Source organism: Siphateles boraxobius, unplaced genomic scaffold (assembly GCF_051911475.1).
Source record: "Siphateles boraxobius isolate OS27281-9 unplaced genomic scaffold, OSU_SipBor_1 13, whole genome shotgun sequence".
Classification (NCBI taxonomy): domain Eukaryota; kingdom Metazoa; phylum Chordata; class Actinopteri; order Cypriniformes; family Leuciscidae; genus Siphateles; species Siphateles boraxobius.
The window spans coordinates 12,835,505-12,862,329 of record NW_027508733.1 but is presented as its reverse complement, the minus strand read 5'-3'; the positions used below and the strand labels follow the sequence as shown (position 1 = coordinate 12,862,329).

At 36.0% G+C, this 26,825-nt stretch overlaps 3 protein-coding genes across 3 annotated transcripts; 2 read left to right on the top strand and 1 right to left on the bottom strand.

Annotated features, from left to right (window-relative positions):
* Window positions 1-346: 346 nt before the first annotated feature.
* On the bottom strand, window positions 347-18,924 carry LOC143735474 (uncharacterized). Its single transcript, XM_077225665.1, has 5 exons — window positions 18,743-18,924; window positions 12,050-12,370; window positions 5,801-6,133; window positions 1,877-1,973; window positions 347-1,326 (listed from the first exon to the last, which is right to left on the bottom strand). The coding sequence occupies exons 1-4, from the start codon at window positions 18,786-18,788 to the stop codon at window positions 1,894-1,896; spliced, it is 780 nt and encodes a 259-aa protein (XP_077081780.1). The 5' UTR covers window positions 18,789-18,924; the 3' UTR covers window positions 347-1,326; window positions 1,877-1,893.
* Window positions 18,925-20,929: 2,005 nt separating this feature from the next.
* On the top strand, window positions 20,930-22,776 carry LOC143735457 (SLAM family member 9-like). The gene is made up of 4 exons (XM_077225634.1): window positions 20,930-21,233; window positions 21,392-21,700; window positions 21,854-22,144; window positions 22,349-22,776. Exons 1-4 carry the CDS (start codon window positions 21,083-21,085, stop codon window positions 22,498-22,500), a joined length of 903 nt encoding a protein of 300 aa, XP_077081749.1. The 5' UTR covers window positions 20,930-21,082; the 3' UTR covers window positions 22,501-22,776.
* Window positions 22,777-25,459: 2,683 nt separating this feature from the next.
* LOC143735468 (CD48 antigen-like) lies at window positions 25,460-26,825 on the top strand. Its single transcript, XM_077225656.1, has 4 exons — window positions 25,460-25,743; window positions 25,829-26,152; window positions 26,252-26,545; window positions 26,637-26,825. The coding sequence occupies exons 1-4, from the start codon at window positions 25,698-25,700 to the stop codon at window positions 26,777-26,779; spliced, it is 807 nt and encodes a 268-aa protein (XP_077081771.1). The 5' UTR covers window positions 25,460-25,697; the 3' UTR covers window positions 26,780-26,825.

The following is a 26,825-nucleotide window of genomic DNA, read 5'->3' as shown; positions in this document are numbered from 1 at the left end:
AGCAGAGCGGCCTGTTTAAGCTGACTTCTGCTGAGGAAACTGAAAACTATTCTTTAGTAAAAAATGTCTTCAATAATGCATCTCTTGACTCCTGGTCTTCATTCATCATATCTGGTCCTACATTTTTTTTTCTTTTAAGTATTTCTTGTATTATTTAGTTCCATGTTAGTCAGATGCCAGTCCGATCCCATTTAGTTTAAAAAAGGTATAGGTAAAAGAACAAATGACCAAATTCTACTAATAAAACATGTTAAAACTTTGCATAATCTTTCTTTTTGCCTTGGCCAAGTTCAGCAACTTGCAATCCATCCACCCTGTTCATTTTGACACCATATATTAGTCTTAGTTTTATCCAGTTTTAGCCATTAGCTTTATTGTGTATTACACTTTACACCTATATGATCAGTCACAGCTCCCCATGCAAATAAGATTACACTTAAGAAACACCAGTTTCAGATTATTTATGATATATCCTTTTTACAAATGCATGTGATACAGAAAAATTATAAATGATTCAGATTTAAGACAAAGAATAGGAGATCCAGGCAACAAACAGGAGGCCACAATAAAATCAATAATTAACTAATTAGCGATTCATAAAATCACATTTTCTTTTGATTCATTTTAAAAAGAGTTTGAAATATGAATCAGTTCAGTAAGATCATATAAAACAGCAGTATATCTTTACTCGTGTCCACATGGCTCTCAAATAATCACTTAGAATTCAGCTCATATTTCAAGATTTCAGATTCACATCTGACCAGGAAACAAAAAGGTCAGTTCATAAAACAGAAAACACTGTCAAACTATACTTTTGTTCTATTAATCAAGCAAGAGGCAAAAAACAAAAAAAACAAAAAACATTAGGCTAAGCCTGATTTATGTAAAAACTTTAAAATACTTTTTTTCCTCGCAATTGCAAGTTTTTTTATATCTCACAATTCTAAGAAAAAAGTCAGAATTTGTAAGATATAAACAATTGTGGAAAAAAAATCTGAATTGTGAGATAAAAAGTCGCAATTTTTTTTTTCAGTGGCAAAAACAAGCTTCCATATTTAACCCTTTCACACATCATTTTAAAATATTCTAGCGGACGAAACAGAGACTGATCGCGATTCAATGCCATGACAATGTAATTTGAGTCAGACATTGTCAATAAAAAATTAAATTAAATAAAAACAATCAGGCCAATACAAGAAAATTGTTACATATATCTACACTGATCAGTGTGTCATACAAGTTTACATTGTTACAGATTATTACAGGCTGATTCTCCTCATTAATCATCCTGATCCTGAGTTTGATTCACTTCATCTTCACTGAAACCTGTTATAAAAACACAGAAATATTCACAGTAAAAACACCAAGTTAAAAAAGGAAAATAGTAATGAATAAATAATGTTGTTGATAATAATGATAATAATATGTTCTATGTTCCCCTGCCTGCATTACACTTGTTTTTGTTTATTGTACCATAATGTATTACACACTGTGGAGAATATGTTGTGATTTGTAAATGTTAATTTAAATTATTCTTTTTTTTTAGTCTTTTATTTCTGATATGATGTTAATTAATGGAAAGCACTGACAGTTAGATTCAATGGATATAAAAGGTATTACTGACCACTGGTTCAGGAGTCAATAACAATGTGTTGAATTAAACAATTAGTAGTGTCCAATCAATGGGGGTACATTACTAATTATTAAATGGCTAAACTATAGATCAGCATTGTGTTCTTTGATCAAAACAGCACCAGATCAGCTAATGGTAAACATTACCATTAACACTAAGTAAAACGGCACAAGATCAGTGCTGTGTTTCATATTTCTGTATTAACAGTGTTACTTTGTCAAGCTGTGTGTATGTAATACTTACACCTTTGCCTTGGTTACTTATATTTCTTGCAGTAAGAAAACAGTTACAGCCCAAACCATCAAAACAACACTGGCACCAAATATTCCTGATACAGCACCTGAAAAATATGAATCTGTAATTAGACCTGAAACTGTAATGATAAAGACAGACATTAGTGTGAATGTGTCTGATCTATAACACACACTATAAACATCAGCACTATATAACCTGAGTGAAGATCTGATACTGTAATGATAAAGACAGACATTAGTGTGAATGTGTCTGATCTATAACACACACTATAAACGTCAGCACTATATAATCTGAGTGTAGATCTGATACTGTAATGATAAAGACTGGCATTAGTGTGAATGTGTCTGATCTATAACACACACTATAAACATCAGCACTATATAACCTGAGTGAAGATCTGATACTGTAATGATAAAGACAGACATTAGTGTGAATGTGTCTGATCTATAACACACACTATAAACATCAGCACTATATAACCTGAGTAAAGATCTGATACTGTAATGATAAAGACTGGCATTAGTGTGAGTGTGTCTGATCTATAACACACACTATAAACATCAGCACTATATAACCTGAGTGAAGATCTGATACTGTAATGATAAAGACAGACATTAGTGTGAATGTGTCTGATCTATAACACACACTATAAACATCAGCACTATATAACCTGAGTGAAGATCTGATACTGTAATGATAAAGACTGGCATTAGTGTGAATGTGTCTGATCTATAACACACACTATAAACGTCAGCACTATATAATCTGAGTGTAGATCTGATACTGTAATGATAAAGACTGGCATTAGTGTGAATGTGTCTGATCTATAACACACACTATAAACATCAGCACTATATAACCTGAGTGAAGATCTGATACTGTAATGATAAAGACAGACATTAGTGTGAGTGTGTCTGATCTATAACACACACTATAAACATCAGCACTATATAACCTGAGTGAAGATCTGATACTGTAATGATAAAGACAGACATTAGTGTGAATGTGTCTGATCTATAACACACACTATAAACATCAGCACTATATAACCTGAGTAAAGATATGATACTGTAATGATAAAGACTGGCATTAGTGTGAATGTGTCTGATCTATAACACACACTATAAACATCAGCACTATATAACCTGAGTGTAGATCTGATACTGTAATGATAAAGACAGACATTAGTGTGAGTGTGTCTGATCTATAACACACACTATAAACATCAGCACTATATAACCTGAGTGAAGATCTGATACTGTAATGATAAAGACAGACATTAGTGTGAATGTGTCTGATCTATAACACACACTATAAACATCAGCACTATATAACCTGAGTAAAGATCTGATACTGTAATGATAAAGACTGGCATTAGTGTGAATGTGTCTGATCTATAACACACACTATAAACATCAGCACTATATAACCTGAGTGAAGATCTGATACTGTAATGATAAAGACAGACATTAGTGTGAATGTGTCTGATCTATAACACACACTATAAACGTCAGCACTATATAATCTGAGTGTAGATCTGATACTGTAATGATAAAGACTGGCATTAGTGTGAATGTGTCTGATCTATAACACACACTATAAACATCAGCACTATATAACCTGAGTGTAGATCTGATACTGTAATGATAAAGACAGACATTAGTGTGAATGTGTCTGATCTATAACACACACTATAAACATCAGCACTATATAACCTGAGTGAAGATCTGATACTGTAATGATAAAGACAGACATTAGTGTGAATGTGTCTGATCTATAACACACACTATAAACATCAGCACTATATAACCTGAGTAAAGATCTGATACTGTAATGATAAAGACTGGCATTAGTGTGAGTGTGTCTGATCTATAACACACACTATAAACATCAGCACTATATAACCTGAGTGAAGATCTGATACTGTAATGATAAAGACAGACATTAGTGTGAATGTGTCTGATCTATAACACACACTATAAACATCAGCACTATATAACCTGAGTAAAGATCTGATACTGTAACGATAAAGACTGGCATTAGTGTGAATGTGTCTGATCTATAACACACACTATAAACATCAGCACTATATAACCTGAGTGAAGATCTGATACTGTAATGATAAAGACTGGCATTAGTGTGAATGTGTCTGATCTATAACACACACTATAAACGTCAGCACTATATAATCTGAGTGTAGATCTGATACTGTAATGATAAAGACTGGCATTAGTGTGAATGTGTCTGATCTATAACACACACTATAAACATCAGCACTATATAACCTGAGTGAAGATCTGATACTGTAATGATAAAGACAGACATTAGTGTGAGTGTGTCTGATCTATAACACACACTATAAACATCATATAACCTGAGTGAAGATCTGATACTGTAATGATAAAGACAGACATTAGTGTGAATGTGTCTGATCTATAACACACACTATAAACATCAGCACTATATAACCTGAGTAAAGATCTGATACTGTAATGATAAAGACTGGCATTAGTGTGAGTGTGTCTGATCTATAACACACACTATAAACATCAGCACTATATAACCTGAGTGTAGATCTGATACTGTAATGATAAAGACAGACATTAGTGTGAGTGTGTCTGATCTATAACACACACTATAAACATCAGCACTATATAACCTGAGTGAAGATCTGATACTGTAATGATAAAGACAGACATTAGTGTGAATGTGTCTGATCTATAACACACACTATAAACATCAGCACTATATAACCTGAGTAAAGATCTGATACTGTAATGATAAAGACTGGCATTAGTGTGAATGTGTCTGATCTATAACACACACTATAAACATCAGCACTATATAACCTGAGTGAAGATCTGATACTGTAATGATAAAGACTGGCATTAGTGTGAATGTGTCTGATCTATAACACACACTATAAACGTCAGCACTATATAATCTGAGTGTAGATCTGATACTGTAATGATAAAGACTGGCATTAGTGTGAATGTGTCTGATCTATAACACACACTATAAACATCAGCACTATATAACCTGAGTGAAGATCTGATACTGTAATGATAAAGACTGGCATTAGTGTGAATGTGTCTGATCTATAACACACACTATAAACGTCAGCACTATATAATCTGAGTGAAGATCTGATACTGTAATGATAAAGACAGACATTAGCGTGAATGTGTCTGATCTATAACACACACTATAAACATCAGCACTATATAACCTGAGTGAAGATCTGATACTGTAATGATAAAGACAGACATTAGTGAGAATGTGTCTGATCTATAACACACACTATAAACATCAGCACTATATAACCTGAGTGAAGATTTGATACTGTAATGATAAAGACAGACATTAGTGAGAATGTGTCTGATCTATAACACACACTATAAACATCAGCACTATATAACCTGAGTGAAGATCTGATACTGTAATGATAAAGACTGGCATTAGTGAGAATGTGTCTGATCTATAACACACACTATAAACATCAGCACTATATAACCTGAGTGTAGATCTGATACTGTAATGATAAAGACAGACATTAGTGTGAATGTGTCTGATCTATAACACACACTATAAACATCAGCACTATATAACCTGAGTGTAGATCTGATACAGAGATATGATTCAGATGAAAAACTCCTAGTTCCACAGAAATATTTAAAGATCAAACGGCTGCTCTTTTGTTAAATTAAATAATTATATTAAATACTTGTAAAAAGAAGGGTCTTTAGGACTGTAAACTGTCAAATAATATTATTTTCCTGTACAAATGCCTTTTTTCTGCCAAGAATGTTAAACACACACACACACACTCTATATAATTGTATTCCTAATAGAACATGCACAATTGATTACATATCACAATTATCTTACTTTTTAAAGACATGAGTTACTCACCACTGACAGCAACATTGAAGCTCTTCTGTATGGTATATGAGCTGGTGATGATCTTCAGCTGATAAAGTCCTGAGTGTTCAGCGCTGGACTTCTTGATTGTTAGATCTCCAGTTCGAATATCTAGAAGCAATCTATTTTTGAATCTCTCATCATTGTAGTTATATGATATACTGTAGCTCTTTCCATCAGTTTTTGCTACGGGGATGTTTTGAGTTCCAAATGTCCACTCTATCGGATCATTTTGTTGTATGTGAGAGAGATGAGTATGTAGAAGAACATCTCCCTTCGTCTCTGACACTGTCTTCACTCCATCTTCCTCATCGCTAAACACACCTGGAGAACAAACAGTTTCTCAGAGATTAAACTTAACATTTAACAGAAGAGTGATTCCTTAAATCCTTCGTCTTGAGGAAAGTTTGCAAGTACTTTACAAAGTGATTACTAAGATGGCAAATATCTTGAAAGTAGGCGAGAGTAGGCGGCTGCAGAGAGTGAAATCAATTCAGTCAAGACCGAAAGTCTCATAACACCTATGTACCAGGGGCGTCACTAGGCTTTTTTTCTCCCGAGATTAAAGGCGAATATCACTTGATTCAAGCTCATGTGCTTTGTTGCTAATAAATTGGATGCAAAATTTTTTAGATTCAATTAGATCTCAAAACTCTGCAGATAGGCTGACTTGCAACCTCACACACTATTTCCTTGAGGGTTTCTTTAGATATTAAGTTAATGTTCAAAAATTTTAACAAATTTGCATGTTTACTGTTGGTCGATGGTCACATGCAGTTAAATACATTCTTTTTTCACTTTTTTAGTTGGCTACCCTAAGCGTTTTATTTTTATTGTTTTCATATTAAAGCTAAATTTCATTATTTAGTTATAATTAGCTTTTCATCAACTCACAAACTCTAGTTTTGTTATTGAAGACTATAGTAGGGGAGAGCGGGGCACAACCTAACACGGGGCTAGTTGTAACACATTTGTTTTAAATTCTTACATGCTAGCATGATGAAACTTAGTGCATTTACTACTAGTTGCCATATCAACACTATATAGAGAAAAACATTGCACCCAAATTCATAAATCTTTGGAAGATATCACTGAACATTTATTTAACCAAAGCAAAAGTGAAATTCTTATGTTAATTTTTCTTCTCTATTTTTGGTGTTATAGGGTTAGCCCTAACCCCTTTTTAAATTTTACAAATCTGATATCATATCTCTAATATGTTATTCAAAAGTTGATATGGTTCTTTAATGCTTTGCTAACTATCAGAAGACACTAGCCGGGTTTAAATTTCAGTTGTGCAGCTGGGGCATGCTGTCACACTACGTTACAATGAGCCCCTATTAGAACTATGCCATTCTACTTTCATGAATTCTATTGAGAAAACATGAGAAAATGGTGAATAAAGACTGAGAGTAAATGTTCAGAAATTATTAATTATTATTATTATGTTTTGAAATATGTTGTATAGCTGTGTTTTCCGGTGTGTTCGTTGTCAAACTCAAAACTTATTTTTAATTATTAAAACATGCCATTATGTTATATGAAATAAGTTAATAACTGCATTTTATTGAGAAAATATTTTAGTTTGTCTTGCATATATATATATATATATATATATATATATATATATATATATATATATATATATATTTTTTTTTTTTTTTTTAGATCAGATACAGTAGCATTTTAAGCTGTCATATGGTCATGTTGCAATGTACCTAACCTAAATTTAATTTTTCCACAATCGCGAGACTAACAAAATCTTATAAAGTTTGAGCTACTCACCACTAATACGGAATTTTCTGTGTAAGATCATACTGCTGGTGTTGATCTCCACTGTATAAACTCCAGTCTGGGAGTCACTTCGGATGTTTTTGATGTTAAGGTCTCCGGTCTGAACATTGAGATCAATGGTACTCCATCTGGCGTCAACAGCGCCGTTTAATCCATTAACTTGCGCGAGACCATAACCGGTTCCGATGTTTGTTCGTTTACATTTACGGCATGCTATTAACATTAAAGCATTAATTAATATTGACAGACGATATGTCATTCTAAAGCTCAAAGTCTCAAGCTTTGATATTTCTGATAGTAATATCACATAGACAAGAACATTTTAATCCATATCAAGAGTTCACAACAATACACACAACATTGAATCTGAGAGTTCTTAATTATTTTTGTCCAAGTGAAGATGGCAGTCAAATGCAATAAATACAAACATAAGTGTAGTTTTAATGGCAATAAAGCAGAGCATGTAATCATTTAAGAAAATTTTATTGATGTCCCAAAAGTATTGATGAAAGAGGAATATCGATTGATTTGACTTCGTTTACATTAAGAAATAAACTTAATATAAATTAACATTAATAATAATAATGAAAATTTTCCAGTGAATTATAAACACCAATGTTGTTTCAGTGGTAAACGCTATATTACCATGCTTGCTCGTGTCTTATGAACACAATAGGCCCGCCCCCAGCATTCTCTGTACAGTGCTGATTGGTCAGACATTTAAAACATTCTAATAGCGTCACCAGCTGTTGGGACGTCCAAATATGTCCTATAACTGCACACCATAAGACAGAGAAAACTAGTAAAGTTCTGATGGATGGAAAATGTAGCCAACAATTACTACAAATAGCCTAATTATTTGCCTATTACGCATTCCACCTTGTGTACATTTTTTTGTATAGCCTATTGGTATTTCAGTAGGTGTTCTTACTGTAGGTGTATTAAATAATTGATGCGCCACTGGTGTTACAAAGCTGAATTCCCAAAATAAAACTGTAATCAAACATTTTTTTCTGAACACTCAGACTGTCTGTAAATGATGCCCCTGGTTTTTCCAAACAGGTAGTCCTACCCCAAACACACTTTATTGGTTGAGACAGTGTTGCTACAGTATTTCAGACTGCTCTGGATGTTCCCATATTTGATAGCGCCACACAGTCACAGTGTTAATCAACCAATACAAATTGCTAATTTTTTAGTTTTCTGTATATTAAAACAGGCCGCTGGGACATATTTTAACAATAAAAACACACATTACCTTAAGCATAATTTCAAACTGTTAATCAACATGAAATGGATTTCAAAAACTATTTTACTTCAATAATATAATGCATTACCAAGTGAATCAAATCATGAGAAAAAAATAGGGCAGGACTTGGTTTATACATCAGAATTGATTGGAGGTTGATAAGCGGGAATTTCAAACCAGAATGGAGCCAAACCTGATTTTGCTAAAACAATGTACAAATTATTTGAACAGTATCTGAGAAAACTAGTGTGCTGTAATACCATTCTACAGGTCTTATATGCCCATGCTGCCAGCAAACACATTTTTCTGCTGCAGTCATTTGGTTTAGCACATATAAAAGGCCTGTGACCTCTGCTGAACTAGTTATATACAGAAAAAAATACGTACATGTTTGCAGACTGGAAGGAAAAGTATATTGGTGGATGCACAATGTTGAATGGACAATAGGGCACAGGTGTAAATGTGTAACAACAATAGGTAACAGAATGCCGATGGCAGTATATTGCAAAATATAAAAGCAAAGTAAAGAGACGTGAACAGTGGAGGCAGACAAATATTTTAACCCAAAAATATACAGAGAAAGAGAGACATGGCAGTGGGGACGTTTGCTGTAAATCAGTCATAATTGCAAAAGAGATTATGAATATGAGAAGAGAAGATGACAAAAATTACAGGCTGGAAATAGATTTGAACATTTGGGAAAAACTTTTGAGACTAAACTGAGAATGGAAAAGTAGAAATAAAGGACAGACAGAAACCTCCAGTCATGTTTGTGATTGCTTCACTGTGATTGTGCTTTTTCAGGAAAAAAATAAATAAATATTTGTTTGCGATAATAAATTGCTGCTTCAATAATTTGGTTCAGTTGTGAATAGTGTTGTATTGCATGACACCTCATATTGATGGAATCTCTAAGTGTATATATTTTTTTCAATGTACTTTCACTAAGAAAAACAAAACTTATAGGAACATCATGTTTAGTAGTGCCCCTTTAAATTTAAATGATATCTTGTTCAGACATGTGGCTTTAATCTCATTGCTTTTATAAGTTGCTCTGGCACAGTTTCATATATTTATTTCTAAATGTATTTTATTTTATATTAATGGATCAACACTTTTCAAAATATTTAAGCTTCTCTTACTGATTTTCTATAGTAGGGTATTTAATATTGATATTTGAACATCAAACTGACAACTTTCATCTTTCTAAAGAGTCCTCAGTTATGCCTGTAGTCCAGAGTGTTCATGAACTGTGTCTGTTTTAGTCTGTATATGTCATATTTGGGTTTGAGCTCAACTAGTGGGGGCGACTGTTAAAAGGTTAAGCGATCAGTGTTGATGACTTGATCTCCAAACTTCCACAGTATCTGATCATCTCTCTGTATATCAGTAACACCAGTGTGTAGAGTGACAGTATCTCCCTTCACCACTGACACTGACTCCACAACATCTGTCTCAACAAGAAACACACGAGCAGAAGAAACAGAAATAGTTTAAAACAGAAAACAAGTTTATAATTTCCACACAGTCACAATTACTTGAAATAGCAATGTAAAGAGGAGTCTAAAATCTGAGACTGAAAATTTTGTTCATGTGCTCTCCATGTACGTCTATATCTTTTAGGTCTTGTTATTGTTACTGTTTATCCGAGCCTCGTCACAAGCATTTCAATGCACAGTTTTTCTCAGTGTTAAGTATGCAAATGATAAATAAATGCCTCGTTACTTGTCTATGTTTATTCCACCCATGAACTCAGCCAGCTGATCTCCTGGCTAAAAAACTGTGATAATTAGCAAATCCAGGTGTTTGGAACAAAATACTGAGGAGGACTTTACTTTCTGAACCTGGACTTTACACCTCTGCAAATAGGGCACTATCAGAGGGGACAGCCATTTGTAGTGGTGTCTGAAACCATAGTGGACGTTATTGAGTGCATTCTTTCAAGCCCACAATGAACCGTAATAACAAGTGCGCAACTGATATACGCTCAACGGCTAGATAATACCCATAATGCACTGTGAGAGTCACACGCTGAATTAATTCCCGCGTCTCACCAGGAGCTGGCGCCGTAGCTGAATCAACACAGTCAGTGGCACGGTCAGTGTCCGAATGCACTCACTCGTTTTCATCAACTCCTTCAAGTGGACTATATTAGTTGAGTAATGTAGGGAATAGTAAATGAGGGTATAGGGGGCGATTTCGGACACAGCATAGGACTCAACCAAGCTTTGGATGTTAGTCTTACCTGAGATACCTACCGTCGTGTTGTTCTCCTCATCTCCACTCCTGCCTGTTTCCGTCTCCATTTCTCAGTGTGTTCTTCTAGAAGAAGAAACATATTCTTATTTCAGTTAATCAGCGATATACTTACCTTGCCTTGCCATTTATCTGATTGAATAAACGTTTGTTATTGTTTCTCACTACTTACCACATCTCGAGTCTTTGTTCCCTGACAATAACATGCTAGAAACATAATCACTGCAATAATGATCCAATCATAGACTCTTAAGCAAACCCTAACCCTTTTTCTTTTCTTTTCTTTTTTTTTGGCGGGGCAGTGTATTTCTTACTCCTCTACTCTAGCATTTGGCTTGCTTTGGATATTATAAAATATTTTAAAACGCTATACAAATAAATTGTATTCGGTAGAAACTGGATTAGGTTATAAAAGAAATCTAGGATTTCTTATTTTAAATGTACATCTAATGTCACACTTTGATCCAAAACTACCTTTCAAAAGGATTTCAATATATAGACTCACATATGATTTGAAACAAATTAAAGGCTTTTTGTTTCTTAGAGTTAGAATAAATCTCTCTAACTGTATCCTAGTCTCATGTGGTTAAAGAAAATAAATGTAATTCAATACAAAATTAATTTTGTAACATTTGGAGTCATTTGATTTGGTCATTTATAAACGTCTATGTTTTTTCTTCTTAAAGTTGACATAAAAATAGCATAAACCTCTTTGGATAATGTGAAGTATTTTTAAAGAATTTACTGACATTTACACTGAATTAGTATTAGCACAAAATACATTTTTTTTTTTTTTTTTTTTTTTTACTGTTGCTGCTGTTGTCTAACTATTCGATTAACAAAAGAAAATAAAAATAAATGCTTAACCCATAATAATAAAACTTGTAATCATACCTGCAACTAACCTGTTCAGAGACAAGTGATTGACATAAGTTACTCACCATGTACAGTAACTTGAAATGTCTTCAATTTAGTATCTGTACTCTTCCTGATGTCTACACTATAATGTCCAACGTTTTCAGTTCTGATGTTTGTGATGGTCAGAGATCCAGTCTGTTTGACCAGCTTAAGTCTGTCTCTGAATATCAAATCATCTGTATAGATGATTCCATATGTTTCCTTCATTTTAGCAATGATTTCATTACCAAACTTCCATATTATCTCTTCATCTCCAAGTAAGTCTGTAGGATCAGGGTTTAAAGTGACAGAATCTCCCTCCATCACTGACACTGTCTTCACTCCATCTGTATCACCAACCACACCTGATGAACAAAGAGGAACAGTTTTGTTATATAATAATGTAGTATTTGTTAATGAAAACAGTTTCTTAGGCAAAATATTGATTGTTTACAGCTCTATTCCTCTATTGGTACAGGTAAATGTCAAAGTTACACTATATTTGATATTATAGTTCCACGTGTTTAGGCAGTTCTCTAAAGTGATCCTTGTCATTTACATTCATGTACAGTACAGAAGGGATATTATGAGCTCATTTATGGTCAGTCCCTGGACTCACTTTATTCTCCCATACTGCTACATATTCTTGTGCCATGATAAAGGGGCAATGACACGACTTCAATTTTTTTCTGTACCCAAGTGTATAAGTACCTTTTAAAATAATTTGATTAATCTGTGACATGTATCACTGAATTCTATAAAACCTATTTAGTTTGAATTCATTTTAAGTACATTAAAATAATAAATATTATTTTATGTTTGGTATCTTAAACCCCTAAAATGTCAGGTGGAGCAACTGTCCGTACAAATGAACAGACTAAGAGAACTATCTAAATTGGTGTTTTAATATTAAGAAATTCAAAATAAAATACTATGGCATATTATTATGTTTTGAAAACATTAATATAAACATTTTATAACTATCAGTAGTTTTAAAGCTGTTGAGATGATAACCTTTGTCTGGCAATTTGTATATTCTCTAATTTCAGGGTGGAACAGAGGCAAACATGGGTCTTTTATTATGAATTGACAAGATATTAACAGTAAACATGATAATTCATCAACCAAAGAAGCCCAACTGATCATTGTGGCAGAGAGAGGTAGTTTCTTCTCTCTTCAATTCTGATAAAAACAGTTACTTTCATGTATAAAATGGTACACTTTTCAGGTGACAACCACTGTAGAACTAGGAAAATACTATTTTATCATAAACTTCTTCATTGTATTTACAAGTCCCATGTATGAACTTACTAGTATAGGCAAAAGCTAATCCGGGCATCCAAGTAGAAGCCAGTTCAATATAAAATTAGTTGCAAAAGTCAGGTGGTGCTACTGCAATGAATTTCCCTATATTAAAGCTAAATAAACAATAAATGTATTCTATTTTTTAATTATAATTCTTAAAGACGTTTACACTTTCAATTACTACATTTTTAATCATTTTAGATGCCACTATCGTATCAAGTAAAGAAAAATCGGTTGCACTTTATATTAGGTGTCTTTAACTGCTACTTGTCAGCGCAATGTGCAGATAACTTTATTTAACAATTGAAACTTATTTATTAAAAACGTTGTTCCTGACTCAAAAATATTCAGTGCATCATCTTAAAATTTGCTGAGACTTAGAAACACTAGGCTTGAAACGTTACAGGATTTAACCAATTTCTCTTTTTTTTTTGTCAAATTTCCGAATTCGCTTAGCAAATAACTATTTAGTATAGTCACTTTACTGAGCTTGATCTCTGTCTCCTAATACACCATTTTTGGCAGAAATCTTGTGTATTTACATAATACAACAATTTCTTACAGTCTGTAAGTAGTTAACAGTTGCTTTGCAAGTTTGTAAATTTTCAGTGTCAGTAATGCAAGTAAACAGATTTTTTGCATTGTGTCACTTGAAAACTAAGCCTAATGTGACTTGTAATTTCTACAATACATGCAAATTGTAAAAGTTATGTGGCAGTATTAGTAATAGTAGTAATATACATTTGAACAGCCTGAAACATACTGTTACAAAAAACAACAACATATAAAAAACAATGTTACTCTTAAAGTAAGGATGTCCACTTGAGGCAAGTTGAAGTGAAAACCCAAGTGCATTTACAAATCAAAACGTGATCAAACATGAAACAAAAGCATGGCTTGGCATGAAACTCAAAAACTTAACCATGATTATAAGCATGGGCTAGAAAATTGACATGGCTTACTAACAGCGGATACAGAAACAAAACTTGACAAGGAGCAAGTCAAACATGAGGGCTTAAATACACAATGACAAGACAAGGGACACCTGTGAACATTATCAAGACAATCAACCAATCAGAACATTACACATAATGTCTGGTTCACACTGAACAACTTTAAACGACGGCAGATCGCTGTGCTGTTTAGACTACATAACTTGTTCTGGAGTCTTGAAGTCATTGTGGTGTTCACACTACGTAAATAATCTGCAACAGGGGTGTTGTGTTCTCTCAAGTGGGGTTTAATAATGCATTTAGTTAATGTTAAGTAATGCATTGAGTTTGATTGTGCTGAATCTGTATGCGTTCATTTACTTGGGTCTGAAAAGACAGTGAGATGGAAGTCAAAAGTTACGATAAGTTGATGCTACTCCCTGTGTGATCCTTACCAAACATGACAAGGGGGTTACACACTACACAAGCTGACAACAACTCTGTCACCCAACGACTCTATCCGGTCCCCAAAACACGTTTTGTCACGAAAACACACGCGAGAAGTGGAATGGGAAATGGCGCGAAACAGGAGTTGTCTATTTGAAAATGGGTGCCGGGACAATGGCAGTGGAAGTTGTTTGTGCAATGATCTGTTCAGAACCCCGAGAAAAAAAGAATATGGGTGAAAGAATGGATAAGCACACGCGGGCAGCAGAGATTGTCTGTGCTCAGGGGCGGCGCCAGAGAATTTCTAACGCAGGTGCTGAGGGGGTGCTAGATCATTGACAGGGGGAGCTGCGCAATTATATAGACTATTATATATAAATACTATTAATAAATGAGTAAAACTAGGCCATTCAGTATTTAATATTCAATGTTTAAATTATCACAATTAAAGTTAATTGTATTAAGTTGAACAAGCACAACATTCAATCAAATTAGTCTCGGCTACAAAGATGATCGAAGTTAACGGCGTCTATATAGAGAAATGCACAATGGATTATATAATCAGAGAGTCAGAGAGATATCACTTTGTGAAGTGGACGAAGGTAGTTTATATGGACAGACCCTCGTTCCATCGATTTTGACCAAGGGAGCGAGTCTACTTCATATGTACTGAAATACTTCATATTTCAGGCACCTATATGTCCCACGATTGTGACGTCACCACAGATCTCGTCTAATCACCACCACAACAACTCTTTGATATATTAATTATATATACACATTTGGATGCTGCATTAAACAAATTCTTAAAGGAATAAAAAAATTGAATATATATATATAAACTCCATAGCTGATTCCAAGTGATCAAGGGGCCTAGGACGTTCCAATTCATCCCATTACAGTTTCCCCCAGTAGTGGGCACTCGTACAACGTAAGCAGTGACGTACTTACGAGTGAACAAGACGGAGAGAAGATAGTGAGTGAAGGGCAAGACAATTTTGGACTGGAACGCAGACCAGATATTTGTCTGGCGTCGGCGAGGTGTCAGCGAGCATCTTTGATGCGGCGTTTAGTATTTCACACTTAAAGATTGGCGAGTGCGGATCACCCGCAGATTTGCAAGCGAGTACCGATATGCGATGTGAAACTGAAATCGCGACACTCAGATCCACGAACCTGTGTCACGGGGTGAGAAGTTAGAATCGCGTTATCCTTCCCGTCCAGATCCAATGCTACTACATCTGTAAATTACTATTAGAATTATTTGAAGTTAACATTATAAAATACGTAGACCTACACCACAAAGTTAGTTGAGGATAAATTCTTTAAAATTGGGCAATTCCAGCGTAATGGACGTGACATTTGCAGTCAAAACTTGAAATATAAATTCTCAGAAAATGCATTATAATACCGATATATTGGCAAAATATTTTTTGTAATTCTATGAATTACACTACACAAACCAAAAGTAGTACTACCCACTGGATGAAGAAGGGTTGCTCTCCACAGAACATAAAATATTCATTTTATTTAATTTTTCGTGTTCGTATTTATGAAGAAAAAACATTGTAAATGCCCGTTTCACACATACTCCGTTTGCAGTGCGTATTTTTTTCCGTACCCATGTTAACAGTTAAAGGCCAATTTATACTTCTGCGTTGGGTGCGCGCAGTAGGTACGGCGTAGCATACGTATAGACGTGTATCATACGTCGTACCCTTCGCCGTACCCTGACGCACACCTCAACAACAATGTAACTACGCGTCGCGACAAAGCGGACCGCAAGATCTGTGATTGGTCGGCTTGGTAGCATCGCATTTCCTCCTACGCATTTCCGGCGTATTCTTCTGCACCGCCCATCATTTTTTAAATTCGGTTCAACCGTCAACAGGTTCACGGGTCGAACGTATCATCTCCTCTGATGCCTTCTCTCGTTTCTGCCTTTTAGTTTTAGTAATTTCACTAAAATGAACTGTTTTTCCACCTCGATAAGCTCCAACTCCAACATGATCCGCTCTCTTTCAGTCACTTAGTAGCATAGACAGTATATAAACTGAACACAGTGACCCCAAAGGTTTCAACGGAGAAAAGTGAAGTAAATTAGAAGCACTCACTTCCTGATGGCAGAGCGTACTGCGCAGACTCAAACTGAGCTTGACGACGTGGATGTGATGTGAGCAGCCTGTCTGACAGTTGCAAGTCTTCTAGTAGCTGTGCCAAGAGAAATCTGAATCATTCCCTTCCGAATCATGCAGATACGGAGAGTGTGAGTAAGAGGTGTCCATGAGCTAGGAGCAGGAGCAACTTTATGATTCTCTATAGGCTTCTCCCTTGACTTTATGCCTCCACGTCCCCCCGATTGACTGCAAGCTTCTCCTCCTGTCTATACGGTAATTTCCAGAGAGTCGCGTGGTTATGACGCAATCGTAAGCCTATATTTACAAAAACTGCTTCTACGGGGCCATAATGTAAGATACAAGGTAATGGAGCCTTTTATACATTGTCGTGTTTCTTTAGAAATAAACAATGGACAAATGGAGTTTTTTAAACGCCTCAAATGTAAAGTTATTTGCTGTCAAAGTGATGCCAAAATGAATGGGAGTCAATGGAATGCTAACAGCAGGTGATGGTTTGTTAGCCAATGGCGGCCCCCGGGTTTGGTACGGAATTCGAGAGCTCGATTACCCCCCTGCTTAGGTCCTGTCCCAAATGGCACACTTCATGTGCACTTTCGGTCTTGTGGACTAACAATGGCCTCCGCGTGCGCGTGACCGTTAAGTCCGCGAGCCCGCACTGTGTCCCATTTCTCATTTTAAGATCTCAGAAGGGTGCTCGCGAGCGCCCTCATGTGGTCGATTTGCGCCCTTGATGCACACTTTTGCTGAGCCCGTGCTGATGCGGACTCCGCAGCAGACTTCTTCCCGACAGTCAAAGCGGCATTACGTCACAAAAGTGTGGACTCAGAGGAAAACTGCAAGTGCTTAGGGTTCCATTTGGGTCAGGGCCTTAGTAGCCTAAACTCAAAACAGCCGCAAGGAATCTAAACATAGTGGAACATTAAAAACCCGCCCGCCAACAAGAGTTTCGGCGGTGTAACTGCAGAGCAACACAGACATAACACAGAAGTAGGCTACACGCACTGCACACAGAGTATGTGTGAAACGGGCAAACGTGAAAACACAAAGCCTTTCTTTAAAGTCAATTTAAAAGACCCCCCCCCCCCCCCCCTTATTTTTTTTCTGAGGTATAAATACCGTAATTTCATATTTGTATTTAAATGTTAAATGACAGAACATGACTCAGCAGGCAAGGATGCATGTCTTGCATAGACATCTAAAAGACTAAACAAAATAGCACAATGCATACATTTTATTTGCTGTTTTAATGTAAAGCAATATTTACCTTTTTTGGAAAATAAACACATAAAACCTTTTTTTTTTAAAGTGGGGTTGGTGTAGCATAGCTATTCTGAACAAGTAAACCTTTTTAGTGCAATATTTAAAAACCACCCTATATAATGTTATAATAACAGGTTGCAAAATCCAATAGCGAAAATCACGAGCTGATGGTAATTTGTGGCAAATTGCCTATAGACCTAGCCGCACCCTGTATGCCTTAATGACAGCGACAGAGCAATAGAGAAATTGAGTGATAGATTGAGACAGTGATTTATTGTCGTTTCCGTTCAACCAGTAGGCCTACATGCGTTGTCATGCGTTTGCACTTTGCAGTCATGCAAAATAGTAATGCTCAAAATAGCCTATTGTAGGTCGTCAGCATCTAGTTTGCACTAACGCTACTACCAAACACACAGTCACACACGTGTAGTCTACAAACAACTTACGCCAAAATACGCTTGTAATGTTATTTTCATCTGTTACTATTCGCAATGTGAGTTATCGTCCATTTATAGAAAAGTGATGCCTGCTTGTGTTTAAAAAAAACCCCTGATATATATTTTTTAAAATAGATAGACCTTCGAGGATAACAGTCTGTTCCTGTTTATATTGAAACCGAAAGTGTTGAATCAATAAAAAAATAAAATTGACTTACCTTGCACGAGTAATAAAACCCAAAAAAGCAAAGTGGTATCCCTCATATTGGTGTCGCTTCTAACTGCGTCCAAATTACAACGGCAGTGATACTGACGATGGGCTCATAACATACCTTGCAAGTCACGTGATTTCTTGAGAAAGCGGGTGTGTCACGTCATACCATTTCAAATTGAACCTTGACTAGATTTTTTTTTTAAAAAAGGTGAGCCTTGACTAGGCCAAAGTTATTTTCACAGAGACTTGACCATAATATAAAATGTTTGTTTATTATGTGTTGTGATCTTTAAAAAATAAGATTAATTAAGCCAGTATTGTAATAAAGCTGTTTTGTTAAAAATACTATTGATTAATTGGGAGGTGGTCTCTTTTAAAGAAGCCTGATGCTAAAACTATTTTTAAAAATAGACAAAAATAAGACGTAGCCTAACAAATGGAAATTTAAAATAAAGACTAAAACAATTTACATCAACTGTGCAGTATTTTTTTATTTTTATATTATTATTTGGTTAATATAGAATGTTCCTTTAAAGATTTCATTACCCACCCATGCCAACAGAAGAGATAAGTTAATTTGAAAAATCTGATGGTAATACATTTTTATTGCAAAAAAAAAAATAAGTATTTGGCTGTTCCTTACAATAAAAAATGCTTTTTCACACTGTCATCGTCGTTAAGCCCCGCTAATAACCCTGGGTAAAGGAAGGTTTCCCGCTTGTAAATTAGAAGCAGGGTTAGCACCACTTTTCACCCAGGGTTATGAAACCCTGCTTAGGAGTAGGATTGGCACTGCATTTGTGCAGTTAACCCTGCATTGCGGTGCTGCTGAACTTGTACAGTGTGAAACAATGCAGCTAGATGCTTAGCAAACAACAACCAATCGCGTGTCTCATATTCACAATTAGGAATAGCTGCAGACTAGCCTGGGAAAACCCAGACGAACTTCCTGCAAATTTAGATTTAGTTTGCAAGTCAGTCTGGCCAAGAGCCCATTCAAGCCAATTTCCAATCTCTCCAAATCTTGGCACCAATCACAAACGTTGAGGCGGGCTTTACACAATGACGATCGCTCTGATTGGTTTTAGGTCTATCCAATTGCACCCAGAGGCATTTGAGCAACATCCATTGGTGACGCCCCTTTGGAAATGGGATATGAAAAAAGCTTCCCCAGACCCAGGTCTGGTGTCAACCAGGGGTGCGTTTCCCAAAGCCAACTATGGTCGCAAGTTCCGTCGTTACCAATAGAGTTCAATGAAAATTGCGATCATAGTTGGCCAAAGATGCTTTTGGGAAACGCACCCAGGCTAGCTGCAGACTAGATTTAAAAAATGGGGCGTGAACTCCAAAAGAGGGCGGTGTCTCCACAAACAAAGTCTTGCGACCATTGGCTATGGCTTCATCCAATTGTCATGTCTAACATTTAAAAAAAAAAAAGTTTCTAGTTGATCTAAAATAAAACATTATTTTTACTTGTGGAAACGTTTAACTCAACTTTACTTAGTCTACAGGCTGCAGCTATACCCATATTCACATGCTTTGGAAAGTCACAGTTACGGAAACGTCGTTTGAGGGGGGAAAAAATCTAATGGTAACAGAAAACGTGACAAATTGGAGTGAAGAAGAGACCGCTTCATTCTTATCTATATAGTTAGAAAAGTCCATTACAAGGATAAACTTGATAGTACAATGTGCAATGTTAGAGCTCTAATGTAAACATGTCACATTCCGCGTTCGTCCAATCAGTGACACTGACGACGCAAGTATGCAAATAAGTATACATTCAACCACAAAAAGAGTGCAGAATATCATGATTAAGTGATGAATTCAATATTAGTAAATACACCATACAAATTTTTAAATCACACTTAATAGGCTACATGTTAACAACATTAAGGCTCAGTTTGTGTCTGCTGAGAAACTGTCAGACATCTACAGGATGTGGTCTATTGGAACTCAAAGTGACAAAAAAATTTGGTCATTATAAAATGAGAAATGCAAAACACAAGAATTTACTAGAGCACAGCCTACTAGCACGAGAGTTGAGTCAGGGAGTCATCACTGTTAATTATAATAGATTAATAATGCTTTTTATTGTAGAAACAAGCTATAAACACGGGTTTCTATTGCATGGTGATATAAAAGGTTAAGGTGATAAAAAGAGAAATGCGAAAGTCAGCCGCGGCACCACTATCTTTTGTTCTTACTGCGCGTTCATGTAGATACACAATCACGCGCACTTCACGGGAGCGCGCACACTGAAAGAGTTTTTTCCCCTGGTTGGCTGAAGAGTTTTTTTTTTCTGTTTTGCTCACCGCAAATTATCTACACGACATTTAAAATAATGAAAAAATGTGAAAGACGCGATTCTGTCGTGTTTCATGAAATCGACCACAGTTTTTTTTTCAGACATTGTGTACGGAACTATCTCAAACGGTGGAAGAAAATGATCCACGCTATTGTTTTGTTCTGTTTATTTTGTTTTCCTCTTATTGGTGAGTTATAAATGTATTTATGGCTTCAGTGTTAGTAGGCTACAGATTAGATAGCATATTGTTTAAATCATTCAAGGATTGAGGGTTTGCATTAGGCTATTTAAATATTTACTTTTACGTTATATAGCTAATTATTTACATTTAATTTTGATCTCTAGGCGCTGTGACAGATACGATGGCGGTGATGGAGGGAGATTTCTTCATTCTCCACACCGGTCTTGCTGGCCTACAGAGCGTTGATAAGGTCGAGTGGAGGTTTGGATCGAGCAGAACATTAATAGCCTCAATAGCGAATGGGAGCATTGAATATGGTGGTGATAAGAGATTTAGAGATAGACTACAGCTCGAGAGACGGACTGGAGATCTCACCATCACAAACGTCAGTAATGAACACAGTGGAGTTTATAAACGAAGTATCACTATCGGACTTAAAGAGCCGACTGAAGAAATCCATGTCACTGTTTATCGTGAGTATTAAATATGTGCGCTACATCGATTTATTTTTAAAAAATGTGTATAGACCTAGTAAAAAAGCTTTTTTGTTCGTGACTGACATCGCAATAAACTCTCACTCAACACATTCCAATAATGATCAAACCACAGCACTTTTTTTTCTCCAGCTCATTTGCCTGTTCCTGTCATCACCAAATACTCTCCTCAATGTTCATCGTCATCATCAGTGTCCAAAAGTGTGCTGTTGTGTTCAGTGTTGAATGTGAGTCACGTGACTCTCTCCTGGTACAAAGCAACTAGTTTATTGTCCAACATCAGTGTGTCTGATCTCAGCATCAGTCTCTCTCTACCTCTGGAGGTGGAATATCAGGATAAAGACACCTACAGCTGTTTGTTGAACAATCCCGTCAGCAACCAGACCACACATCTGGACATCAACACACTCTGTCACACATCAGGTAGGACAGTGATGATATTAGTGTTTCTTCACAGTGTCTCGCTTACTGATACCTTTTCAATAGCTTGCCAACCATTTATAATGTTTATTCAGACGTTTGTCAGAATTTGTGTTGTTTTTCTCTGGGTTTTTGAAAATAAGAGAGTAGAGATTGTTTGAAAGAGTTAATGCAGTTTTTTACAGAAGTGCCCACTTCTTTCTACAGACCACTGGAGTCAAAGAACAGAAGCCATGATCCGATTGGTCGTCACTGCTGTGATGGGCGTGGCTGCTGTTGCTGCTGTTGTTGTACTGGTTTATGACATCAGATCCAGAAGAGTTGAACTGGAGAGGAAAACTAAGTTTATCGAACAGTAATATACCTGGTATTGTAAAACAGGAATAAACAGTCTCTGTCTTTTTTTGAGTCTATCTCTTTCATTTGTTTTAAAACAATATATTTTTATATTTTAGGCCCGAGGACCAATGGTGAGAGGACCCTCTTGGAATTGTTGTTTTTTTATTCATGTATTTTAAGGAGAATATCAATATTCATAATGATAATGATGCATTACTGTTTTAATTTTATATTCTGATATAGATCCATTACAATTGACACCATTTAGGTTTATTAAAAAAAAGTCATGAAATAAATGCATAATTGATTTTGTCATCTCAGCTGCCTCAGCGGTCTGTAACAGCTCATGTCAAACGTCAAAGACAGGCTAGTGCAATGCTTCAGTTGTAACGGTTAAACAAAAAGTGAAAGTTAAAGTGTGAGATAAAATGAAAATTGTAAAATGTAATATTTGACAAGCATTTACGTTAGAAATGTTAAATGACCAATATCAGGGATGCAAATGACGTTTGTCTTTGACGTTCAGTTTTGAACTGAAAAAATTGATAATGTGATTCATTTAGTAGCCTATTTTTTTATGGGCCTCGTTCTGAACAATTATACATTTCCTTGCAGCTGTAATAACACATACGCATCTTACTGCAAACATCTGATAAACATCTTTAAAAAGTCAGTTTTACATACATTCTAAACCATAAACATCTTGAAAACATTTAGTAAATGTCTATTTAACATCTGACAGGAAACGTCTCTGCGTTTCAGATGAGCAATCACTCGCACATCAAATAGACGTCTCTACGATGTATGTGCTATCTGGGATTCATTTCAGTCTAAAGCCATCAGACATGGCCTGCGTCCGAATCGCATACTCTCTTGAGCAGGTACTTGTTTTAAATAGGCCTAAGTCACTACGCGACCGCTAAATAGCCTAAGTATGTTCTATATAGTATGAGTGTGTGTAGTATGAATGTAATCCTGATGTACTACATTCACCATGTTGTCATTATCATGTAACCTGTTAGAGTCAGTTACGCTCCACGTCCATTCACAAATCCTGTCCCGTGGCCTCATGGGATAGTAAAGTGTCCATCATATCCACACTTCAGAATCTTTTTGCCTACTCTTTCATGAGTAGGTTTTTGTGAATTCTGACATACTTCTTTGTCACATACTGTTTTTCGCCTATGCGATTTTGGACGCAGCCACTGAGACGATTGAAACAAAGCAAAAAACACAGTTGTTGCCTGCAGAAATTGACACGTAACAAAATAAATTTTAAAAAGTTTGCTGTTTGCTCTATTATTGTTATTGCTCAATATATGGACAGCTTTGTGGAAGCATTTGTGCATTTGAATTGAGTGAATTTAAAGTAGGCTACTTAATGTTACTTTACATGTTCGACTTCTATATTCCAGCAGAAAGCCAGCATTCATCAAAATAATGTGGTTTAAAATAAAATACAAATTAAAATGAAAGTGAATAGGACACACGCTCTCCTAAACTGGGACCACCCCAATTTTACAGAAATTATAAGCAACATGGCAAATGGCAATGAAACGTCTCTAGTCACTATAGGTCACACAAGCCACTAGAGGGCGCTTCAGGAGCAAAGACCAGCTTGTCAATGGGACATCTGAGGTCTAAAAAATTAAATAAACTGCAGTGTAGTAAAATATATATATATACTAAATGTAGTTTCATATAATTTTTTAACCATCGTGATTAAGTGATGAATTCAATATTAGTAGGTAAATAAACCTTACAAAATTTTACATCTCACTTAAAACATGTTAACAACATCAAGGGTCAGTTTGTGTCTGCTGAGAAACTGTCAGACATCTACAGGATGTGGTCTGGAACTCAAAGCGAAAAAAATAAATACAAAATTTGGTCAGTATTAAAGTGGGGAAGAATTGGGGAAAATGCACAAACATAGAATTACTGTGAAGACTTGAGGCATGTCAGTTCTTAAGTGATCTCCTTTCAGGTTTGGAAATGATGGAGAGGTTTTTGTTAATGCTGTTGTTGTTGTTGTTCCCCCCTAGCCAGGGCCTATAACTGCAGGGAACAGAAGATGCTGAACATACACCACAAGAACCAAGACAATCTGCATTCATTACATTTAGATCAGAGAACAGATATCCGTTTAAGATGACTTACGTTTAATGAGTAGAGGATCTTTATCTTAAAACAATTCGAAACATGGGGAAAGACAGCATGATCACAAAAAAGCACGATTTTTTTTCTCCCAGGATGTCTGATGTTTGGTGAAGGGCATCTTTTACTGCTATCATTAATCTCGAAGTATGACTTCCCCTCAAAACACCACAAAATAAAGTCAAATAATAAGCCTATTGTTCTACTCGTGCAAGTGCAACAAACATCTTGTTTCCACGGAATGTTGTTTTTGACACTCTTGTAGCTCAGTTTCTGAGTTATAGTGAAACTGCTGCGGTCTGAGTTTATTTCAGGTTAGTTTATTGTCAGACTGACCCAAATGAATGTGGTTTCTGTTGAGTGGACAAACGTCTTGCTCCTGTTTACTATTGCATGTGAGCGGTTGACTGATGGGTAAATCTGCAAAGACATTATTTTCCTACACTGATTCGTAAAAAATAAAGAAGTTAATCCATCAACACTTTCATCGCTGCTTACCCTTTGTGCTTTAACAGCTTATATTTCTCATGACATGTTGCCTAAAACAGCAGTAGATCAAACCAAATCCAGCAACATTCTGGAAAGGATGAATAACACAGCAGCGCCTCAGAAAGACAGCTGTCAGTGGTCAAAGGTAAAAGCGTGGTAAAGTCTAAAAAATTGTCATTAGCTATTGAAATAAGGTATCTATGGAAACAAGGGATAAACACAGGATTCTGTTTTGCGGTGTTAATAAAAGCTAACAAAAAAAGGATGCGAAACTTAGCCACAACATCAGTATTTGAGCTTCGTTTCTTTTATCAGTGGGAAGCGCGTTCACGTACACAACCACGCGGCACGCGAACCACACGGACGCGAGCAGACTTAAGGAGTCTTTTGATTGGCTGAAGAGTTTTTCTCCCCCGTTTGGCTCCTACCCGCAAGATATCTTGTACAGATATTGTGTTTAAGATAATGGAACACGCTTTAAGATGCGACCATGTCGTGTTTCATGAAATGAAACCGAGTTATTTTCTGGCGTAAAGCCATTTGATGCATTTACCTCGAACGGTTGAAGAAAATGATTCACGCTGTTTTGTTTTGTTCATGTTGTTTTCTTCTGGATGGTGAGTTCTAAATACAGTACATTACGCTTTGGAGTATTCAAAATAAGACTTTTGCATATTTATGTTATCTAATCTTGTTCTTCAGGAGTGTTTGGTGTTGAGACTGATGAGATAGACGTGTCAGTGATGGAGGGAGATTCTTTCACTCTCCGCACTGGTCTTACTGACATACAGAGCGATGATGAGATCGAGTGGAGGTTTGGATCGAGCAGAACTCGAATAACCAGAATAGCGGCGGGAAACATTACTAAATATGATGACGAGTATTTTAGAGATAGACTGCAGCTCGAGAGACAGACTGGAGATCTCACCATCACAAACGTCAGTAATGAACACAGTGGAGTTTATCAGCTGAGCATCATTATAAACAATAAAAAGTCAATCAAACGATTCAGTGTCACTGTTTATGGTGAGTCTTCATTCGTGTTTCAATTAAATACAAATTTTTATATTTTTGTTTATTTTTGGTTCCCTTTAATTTAATTTTTTTTGTGTTTTTTTTTTCTAGCACCTCTTCCCGTTCCTGACATCTTTAGTGACAATTCACAATGTTCTTTATCGGGTGAAAGGTCATCAAGGATCGTCCTGTGTTCAGTGTTGAATGTGAGTGATGTGACTCTCTCCTGGTACAAAGGAACCAGTTTATTGTCCAGCATCAGTGTGTCTGATCTCAGCATCAGTCTCTCTCTACCTCTGGAGGTGGAATATCAGGATAATAACAAATACAGCTGTATGCTGAACAATCCCATCAGCAAACAGACCACACATCTGGACATCACTCAACTCTGTCACACATGTTCAGGTAGGCTCTGGATCCAGTTTGGTGGATTTTTGTGAAATATATATATATTTTTTTTTACAATGCTGTTTTTCAATGTATTGTCTTTCCTCAGACTGCGACCTTTGTTTTGACACACCAGAAGCTGTGATGCGATTGGTCGTCACTGCTCTGATGGGCGTGGCTGCAGTGGCTGCTGTTGTTCTTCTGGTTAATGATATCAGAAGAGTTGGAAGAACACATACAATCAAACAGTGATGTACATGATATTGTAAAGCAATAATAAATAGTCTGTATTATTGTT